The sequence below is a fragment of the Eulemur rufifrons genome, chromosome 30 (genome assembly GCF_041146395.1).
Source record: "Eulemur rufifrons isolate Redbay chromosome 30, OSU_ERuf_1, whole genome shotgun sequence".
NCBI lineage: Eukaryota > Metazoa > Chordata > Mammalia > Primates > Lemuridae > Eulemur > Eulemur rufifrons.
In genome coordinates this window covers 20,226,455-20,235,334 of record NC_091012.1, presented here as the reverse complement: position 1 = coordinate 20,235,334, position 8,880 = coordinate 20,226,455, and the positions used below count along the sequence as shown (strand labels likewise).

Here is an 8,880-nt window from a genome sequence, read left to right as displayed (position 1 = left end):
GGGTCTCTTCAGCACTTGCTTTCCAGTTTAAGAAACATGTATGTAAACTGTGGAGACTGAAATACATACCTAAGGCAGAAAACCTGGGAGATAAGTGAATATAGACAGGTGAAGAATTTGAGTATGCAGAGATGATCGGGCATTTCAGTCTTTGGAGCTTTGCCCATGTCGCTAAACACGCAGCAGTTCCAAGAGCTGAGGAACCACCCGTTACCAAGATGCTTGCTTTCCATCCCCACGTCCTTGGACACGGAGCCTGACGGCAGCTTTTCCCAGTGACGACACTGGCAGATTACTGGTATTGTACGTGCAGCTTCACCTGCGCTTCCAAGTGGGTTCTCTCTACACACTGTTGTACCATAGTTATAAGTTGTTAACAAGCACTTTGGGGGATGAGTCAGGGAATAAAACTCACAAACAAAACACAAACATCTATGGGTAGCACTTGACCGCTGGCCCCAGACCAAAGTGAAAATGCAGAACCAACAAAGCCAGACGGTGATCCTTGAGACCTAAGCCCCAGCGCCTGTGCCATGGGACCCCAATCCCTACCCCAGCAGGAAGAGCCAACACGTTAAAAATAAATGGTCTTTTTATTGTGTGTCCACGAAAACAAAGTCAGGGTGGCCTTTGGTTAATCCCCCCAACAAGGTGACAATGAACAGGAGGCATGCATGACAACTACCACAACGACGACAGTCTCCTCTGTAGGAGTGAGGTCTTGCTCTCCCAGGCTGTAAGGGTCAGAGGAAGCAGGGCCAGGAGGCTCCAGAGGAAGGCACACCCAGGTCCACCATACCCAGGAGGGCCTGAGTGTGCTGCCTCCCTGGCAGGACAAAGCAAGGGGAAACAAGCACTGCCCCGGGCTAGGCCCACCCCTGCAAGTTACAACACAGAAAAGCTCCCACCCCCCACCCCCCACCCCCAGCAAACACTGCTAAGGCAGTCGGCCAGGACTTCTGAGAAGAGCTGGCTCTAAAGCTGAGACCCTCAGGGCTCCATCCAGAAGGGGTTGCCTTCCTCAGCCTGCATGGAGTAGTAAACAAAGAGCAGGAAGGCAGCAAAGACCAGGAAAAGCAGCAGCTGCCCCCAGAGCGGGACCTGGCGATCCTGGCCCAGACCTGCCCCAGGAGCTTGCTTTTCAGGCCGGATGGCACGGCGGGCAAGCCATGAAGGAGGGGCAGATGAAGATGAGGACACAGAAGAAGCAGAGGAGGATGTAGGATAATAGGATAAGCCCAGGGAGCTCCTGGAGATGGTGGAAACAGGGCGGTAGTGCGCAATGCTCTGGTAGGCACTGTCCCGGTCATACATGCGGCGTTCCCTGTGGTAAAAGAGGGGAGCAGGTGGGCCAGGGAGCCTGGGCCCAGAACCAGCCCCTGGGCCTCCGCACTACTCACCTATCCTTGCCATCCTTTTCAGGAAAAGAAAAAAGATTGTCATCACGCACCTGCAGAAGAGAATCAGGGTAAGGGGACTGGCTGGCAGGGCCAATATGGCCCTGCTGTGTCCCTCAGTCCAAGCTTCCCCAGCTGACCCACTCTGACCACTGCTTAAAGGCTAAGCCCACCCCACCCCCCAACGGTTCTGGGTTCTTGGCCTTTGGTCTATGGGGCCTTACCACCTGTGTTCAGTGACTATCCCGGCTGTCCATGCCCCAGCATCCTCCTTTCTCCCCCAGGATGCTCAGAAAGAGCTCAAACCTAGATCCCAGACCAGGGTGTAAAGTACATCCCATGTGCTCTAGTCAAATAGCTCTGATGGTTCACCAAACTGGGGCCCTGAACAAACAGGTGTCTGCTGACCCTAACTCTCCCTAGAGGCCTAGGAGACAGCATTTGCACCCAGTGGTCCCCTCAATTTATCCAAACCCAGCCATGATCCTCTAGGTTGTACCCAAGTACAGGGTGCCTGCCAACCAGCTCACCTGGTGGTGGAAGGTGTCAGCATCTGAGAGTGGAGTCACAGGCTGGCGGAAGCCCTTGGACGTGCCCACAGACTCGGGCTCCCCATAAGTCCTGGTGGTCAAGTAACTCTCCTCATAGTAGTCGTCATTATAGCCTTGGGAAGGGGGGCAGTGATAGCATAGAGGGCATTGGGTCCCCCACCTGGCCCGATGGCCCTAATCTGAATCCCATTTCATGGCCTTTTCCCCTCTAGGGCTGAAGAGTGGTGGGGGTTGAGGTCTCAGGGTCTCCCTGTGACCACAGTCTATGACATAGTGGGATCAAGGTGCCAAGGTGCCCACCCCCACCCTGCCTTACCCTTGCTCTGATAAAGCAAGGCGTCTTCTTTCTTGGGCAGGTCGTACATATCTGAGTCCACCGACGCTGAATCCGAGTCTAAATTGAAGAGAAGAGGCAGAACCATTTGCCCCTTACGTTTCCCTCCCTTCGCCCCAGTGCCCCTCTGGACCAGCGCTCTGCTACGCACTCGCTCACTACCCCATCCTTCCTGTCTCCCAAGCCCCATCCCCAGAGGCAGCCAGGCGGGGGTCTCACCTGAGTACCGAAAGGAGAACGAGGCGGACGAGTTGGGGGGCGAGAGCCTCCGCCTCTGGGTCTCGTACTCGAAGATTTTCTTTTCGTAGAGCTTGCGAGTGGAGCCTGGCCAGACACGGGACGGTGAGGTGCGCGGGCCGCGAGCCGGGGGGGAGAGCGCGGGGGTGGGGGGCGCGAGGAGGGGACGGGGGAGGCGCCGGGCGGAGCGCGGGGAGCGGGTTCCGGGAGGGGTCCCGCCAGCCGCCGCGTACCCACGACGGGCCCGTGCGGGATGTTGTACTGGCGCAGCACGGCAGCCAGCTCGGCGTCCGACAGAACCGCGTAGTCGTCCATGGCGGCCGGGGTGGCAAGGCCTGAGGTTGGCCCGGGCCTGGCGAAACAGGCCAAGCAACGACTGCCTCGAAGCGCGGCGGGGATAGCGCGAGCGCCTCGGGAGCGGCCGCGCTCGCGTCACGCCTGCGTCATTCTCGCTTCACGGCCGCGGGCACCGCAGGCTGCGCGCGCTGCGCGGGGCGGAGCCAAATCGCGCGGAGCAGCTGGCGCAGACCGGTCTGGCCTGGAGAGTGGGCGGGGCGGGGCCGCGCATCGGGGGGCGGGCCTGGCGACCACATACGTCACAGGCCGACCGGATTGGCTAGGGGTAGAAGGGGGCGGGGCCTGCTGGGGAGTCGAGGCGGCGCAGACTCCTGTAGCTTTGGGAGCCGGCCGGGCTGAGCGCCGGGGGGGGGTTGAGGCCTGCCAGCCAGACGTCACACGCCGGCGTGTTTGGGCCAGACCTATGAGATGGGCGGGGTCTGCGCGCGAGGGGAACGAGCAGAGATCCGCCTGGGCGTGGGAGCGGGCAGAGTCGGCGCTCTTGGGGTGGCTGTGGTCCCTGAGTCACTGGGGCTCCGCCCCGTCCCTACACCCCACTCGCGCCCCCTGCCGTCGTCCCCCTTCCCCGAGCTCCCGGCTGCCCAGGCAGCAGCGGGCAGGGGCCGGATCCTAAGAGCGAAGCCTTGGAGAGCGCCGGCCCCGGCAGGAGCCGCTGGGAGCGCTTTGCCTGCGCAACGCCAGGGAAGCGGCTGCCCGGCTGGGTCCCGCAGAGCCCCTGCCCCAGGCCCGCCCTTCCCGTCTGCACGGCCCTCGCCTGCGCACCTGCGCCCGCTGCTTCCCACCGCCTCCCTCTCCCTTTCCTTTCCTCTCCCCTTCTCTCTCCCTCCCTCCCTCGCTCCACCCGGGAGGAAATGGGGCACTGGGCCAGGAGGCCGCCAGCACTCCAGGAGCAAGCAGCCTTCGAAGGGGCCCGGGCAAGCCAATGGGCACGGGCAGAGGGCGCCGTGTCATGCGTGCAGAGGCAGCGTAGTGTGTCCGCCTAACCTTCCATGCTGTTCACCTGGGGCCCGGGCGGGGGGGTGGGGAGGAGGCTTTCCTCTTAAGTCAGAATGGCCCCTAGCCCAGCATGGCCAGCCACGGGGCGGGCGAACTATGGGAAGCTGCCGTGGCTTGTGCAGGAGCCTGGACTGTGGCTACAAGTCAGCCAGGGCCTTCATCAGAAAAGGGCTGCCCTGTGGAGACTGGAAAGAGGGTGGTCACATTGTAAACAACGCCAGCTAATGGAGTGTGGGACCAACCAGGGTGCCCTTCACTGGGAGGCCCAGAATTGGGAGCATGAAGAGGTACCATCGTGGTCTCACAAATGAGGGGTGGTGACAGGAGAAGAGGGAGGACTCTGGTCAGATACAGACTGGCTGGCCCGGCTGGTGAGGGTCACATACCATTTGTACATGGAGGTTTGCTCATAGAGAGGGGAGGAGATGGGGCCCTGTTTTCGCCACAGACTAAGACCCTAACGAAGAAGAGTTGCTGTTGGCTAGGTTTTAGAGTAAAGGCAAGGCTCTGCTCTGTCCCCAGCAATGTGGGAGGAGGTGACATGTGAGTCTTCGAAGACACCATGTGTGGCAGCATGAGGCAGAGGAGCTTTGGGCAGGGGCTGGCATTTTACACTCCAGGCCACTCAGGGGCTGCCTCATGGATTTTTTAGTTTTGACAGAATCAGATTCCCCAGCACCTCTCGAAACCTTCTGCAATGCTGGCCCCTCTCCCGGAGGCTTGTGTGTACAGAGTGCTTGCTCAGTCCTCCCCCGTGCCACCCCTCCCCACACAGATCCAAGCTGTTTCCTTATGAGGTCAAGGAATTCTAGGTTTGCCTTCTCCCTGAGGAACACCCCCACCCGCACCTGCCTCAGCATTCTGCCTTTTATGCCCCCCAACCGGTTGCCCCACGATGAGGTCCCACCACAGACAGCACCAGGAAACTAAACTGTAATGGTCCCCCTGCACCCACCCTGTGGGTACCTGAAGCCTGCGTCCAGCTCCATTGCAGTGCAGCTCCATCCCAGACCACTAGAAGCCAGGGGAGCTCTTGGCCATCAGGGCTGAGAGGCTCTACACGACCCCCCCAACCCCCAGTCTTAGGAAGAATCAGGATCTCAGGTCAGAGGAGACTTGTCCAGGGCTCTGAGTACAGCAATTCATTCATGGACCATTCCCCTGGCCAGGACCTGGTCCTCAGAGGGATGACATGGCTTCAGAGCTCCCTGGTGAGGGGTTGCAGTTGTCAGAGGAGCTGGGAAGCGTGTACGGGGAAATCTGAGGGCACCAGGGGGTTCTTCTGGGAAGGGCAGGCAGAGGAGACATTGGCGTACAGCCAATTCTAGGTCAAGAATAAGAAAACTGAGCTGTTCCTTTAAGGATGGGGAATGGCTTCTAAGCAGTATACAGTATTGTGTAACTTGCAATCCTAGCAAGATTGAAAGTTGAAAAAATATCAACATGAAAATATTTTTCAGTATCTGTGTACAAAGAGATGATTGTTCATTGAGTTGTTCACATTTTCCTTAAGCTCAGAATCTTAATAGTAAACAATATTTAGCTTTTCTCTGCAAGGATTTTAAAGATTTTGGGGTTTTTAAGTTGTATTCAAATGCTTTGAAATATTTGCTCAGATGGTAACAAAAGTCATAAGACAATGATTACTGCGACATCAATGTGTTGAAGACTGTGAAAACCAAGGAAAATGGTGAATGGTTAGCTAACCAGAAGCCTTGCGTTCAAGCCCTAGAACACACATAGGTTCATCTTGTTACTACTGTTGGCATGGCTGGTTGGAGATTCAGGCTGGCTTTGCAGCAGGAATGGAGCCAATTCTAGCAGTTTTCCGACATCTTCAACACAGGAAGAAAATATCTTTATTATGATCCTCACCAGGGAACAGCTGGTGCAGTACAAACCTTCATCCCTCCCTCCCCAGACCTGGAAAAAGTAGAGACAAGGAACTGCTTGTGTTTAGAGTGGGGGGAAGACAGTAGTGTAAAGAGAGGGCTCAAATACAGTGGGGGTCCTGAGACTCAGCCAAGCATCCACCACCTCTTCTGTGCTCCCCCCACCTGTTGTACCCCTGGCTTGGATTGTGGTGCCCGTGGGTAGGTGGGGTTCCCCCCTCAAAGGACAGCCTTGGCTGTGAACCCCAGCACAGCCACCTCATGGGCCTGAGCTCAGGCTTCTCGTCCAGCAAGTGAAGATAATTCACTGCCGCCCCCCCTCCCGGCAGGGGCCTCCCACTGGACGGAGCAGCGGCAGGCAGAGACCCTGGGACCGTTGGAGGTTTCCACGGTGAGTCAAGGTGAGAAACGTCAGCAGCAGCAGAGCTAGCAAAGGCAGCAGCAGATGCAGTGAGGCCCAGAAGATGGCCAGCACCTTGCTATTAGTGTTAAACTGGGTATTGCCAAGTTCACTTGGCAAGTGTGGCCAAGCTCCTTCCCTCCCTGCCTCCCTTTCTTCTTTCTCTTTTTAAATGAAGTAGAATGGAATAGAAAAATATCAGAGTACTTTACAGGTAGTAAGGGGAAGTACTGTTTTGTGAAACGTCTGTTTCAGTTACATATGTCTGCGTTTGTGTCTGTGTGCTGGCTCAAAATGTAAAATAATTCTTCTTCGGGGTTCTGGGCAAAATGTTAAAATGACACTGCTTTATGTGGCTTTCCCCAAGGAAGTGACATTTGAGCTGAATCTGAAGCTACCAGGAAATGGGCACGTAGAAGAGGAAGAGAGAGGTTGGCAGTGCCAGGGTGTGGCTGTGCCCACCAGCTTCACAGACACTTGGCCCTTTGGCCGCACCCTGCTGCGCACTCCTGGACTTTGGGACTGCACGGAATCTGCCCCTGGTAATTCAGTAAGTTCTGCTGCTGCCTCCAGCGCAGCCCCAGGCCCAGCTTGTTCATCACAGGGCTCTGGTCCCTGGTCCAGCCTCACGGTGGTAGGTGCCCAGTGAACACCTGCAACAGCCTGCTGTCCCCCATCCTGGGGGGGCAGAATCCGACCTGCTTGGCCAGCCCAGGCTTGGGGCAGAGACAGGGGGCTGTAACTGTGGGTGGCTTCCTGGAGGAGGTGGCCTTGGGGCTGGGCTTTTCCAGCTGGGGATCGCTTGGCTGCCCCAAACTCAGCCATGCAGCGTCGTTGCAGTTGGGCCTATGTGGGCCCTGCAGACCCTGCGGGCGCTGGAAGCGAGACCCCTCCCCGGGGCCTGGCGGCCCTCGAGGGGCGGTGAGCTCATGGGGGGCGGCGACGCCAGGCGGCCGGGTCGCTGGAGCTCACGGCGCGTCCCCGCCCCCCCCATCCCCGTCCCCGGCTCCTGGGCGATTTTACCAATTAAGGCTTTCTCGCCGGGCCGGGCCGGGCGCGGGGCGGGCGCGGGGCGGGGGTGCGGCCAACAAGAAGGCGGGTGGCGGTGGCCCATTCGCGTGGAGGCGCGCGGCGCGCAGCGGACGCCCGCGGAGCCCTGAGGCGCCTGGCACCCGCGCAAAGGCAAGCTGAGCGCCACCCCGCGGTCGCCGCCCGCCCGCAGGGACAGCAGGTGAGGCCTCCGCAGCTCAGCTCCGCGCTGGCCGGGACGAGGGTGGAGAAGGCGGGCGGAGAGGTCCGAGAATGCAGGCGTCGGCTCGCGCCCAGGTTCGGCTGGGGTGCCCGAGCGCGATGGAGGCGCCCCTGGCGTCGGGGAGTGAGTGTGTGGGGACTGCTTTCCGTAATTTGCCCATGGGCAGTGTCTGTCCCACGAGTGTGGGAGCCCAAAGCCATGGGGGTCCCTGAGAGAGAGAGGGTGTCTGGGCCTTTGGCAGGAGACTGGCGCCTGCGCAGCTGCCCATGAAGCGACCACTTTGTGGGAAAGACCCCAGGACACAAGGACCTCCCATGGGCTGAGGGTGAGCGGCCCCTCCCTGGAAAGGCACTTCTAAGCCAGTGTGCCCGCTGGGAGGGTGGGTCCCTTGCTGGTGCAAGTCCACAGCTGCTTTGGACACAGGGGAGCTGGTTCTGGGACTGCTGTGGAGCCATAGCAGGGGTGTGGCCAGGCTAGATTCCTCTGCTGGGCCCTGGGCCCTGGGCCTTGTCCCAGGTTGGCTCTGGGCTGGATGTTCACTGCCAGCCAAGATGTGAGCAGCAGAGTCCCCAGTTTCCCATGCCACCTGGGCCAGGAAATTAGGTGAAATCCGCTGGCAGGCCCATTTGTAAGTGCTCCAGGCTGCACTGTCAAAGTGGGAGCTGGGAAAATGGGGCCCCTCATCTGCTGCACCAGCCCAGGTCTCTTCTCACCTTGCCAATCTTCTGTTTCCTTCCCTCCTGGCGCCCCCTGGCTACAAAGGCCTGGAAAGGACTCCTAAAGGATCCCCGCTGAACAGCCCCTGGCCTTGGGGCTATAGCTCCCCGTGGGAGGGCCTGGCCTGGGGTCTGAGGGCCGGGGGTGGTGTGGTGGGCGGGGTGTGTCTAACGTCCAAGAATCTACTCCAAATAAGGGAAAATATGAAAGAGCTGGATTTTGGCTTCCCAGGACTGTCCGATCTGGGGGCTTTGGGATCGGGCGACATCTGGTGGTGATACTGTGTCCCCCTCTGGAGAAGAACCCTCTACACTCCCATTCCTTGTTTTCTCTAAATAGGGAAAACCTAGGGCTGGAAGCCAGGACACCCACCTTCTGACACCCTTTCTGCTGGAACTGAGTACTGGTCAGTTACTCTGACTCAGTTTCCCTGCTCCCTGAACATTAAGGAACGAACCCAGATGACCTAGCTGGATAGCACTTAGTGGAGAGAGAAGCAATTTTTAATGTAATTCCAGCCCTGGGAACTTGTTTCTCAGTGGGGCACGGGGATCAGAAGGACAACTTTAAGTCTGTCTTGAAAGGAGCCTGGCAGGGAGGGATCTGCATGGGGTCTGCCTTCACAGCTCTCCCTCCCACCTCCCCAGCTCCCAGACACAACAGCGTGGTGCATTTTGTGTAGGTGCGTCTGAAAGTGGTCAGCAGAGGAGAGAGTGTACAGGGGGTGGGCCTCAGTACTTAGAAAAT

At 58.6% G+C, this 8,880-nt stretch overlaps 1 protein-coding gene across 1 annotated transcript; it reads right to left on the bottom strand.

Annotated features, from left to right (window-relative positions):
• Positions 1–591: 591 nt before the first annotated feature.
• On the bottom strand, positions 592–3,023 carry EMD (emerin). The gene is made up of 6 exons (XM_069463425.1): positions 2,753–3,023; positions 2,502–2,606; positions 2,265–2,342; positions 1,928–2,061; positions 1,401–1,450; positions 592–1,324 (listed from the first exon to the last, which is right to left on the bottom strand). Exons 1-6 carry the CDS (start codon positions 2,832–2,834, stop codon positions 991–993), a joined length of 783 nt encoding a protein of 260 aa, XP_069319526.1. The 5' UTR covers positions 2,835–3,023; the 3' UTR covers positions 592–990.
• Between the last annotated feature and the right edge of the window lie 5,857 nt (positions 3,024–8,880).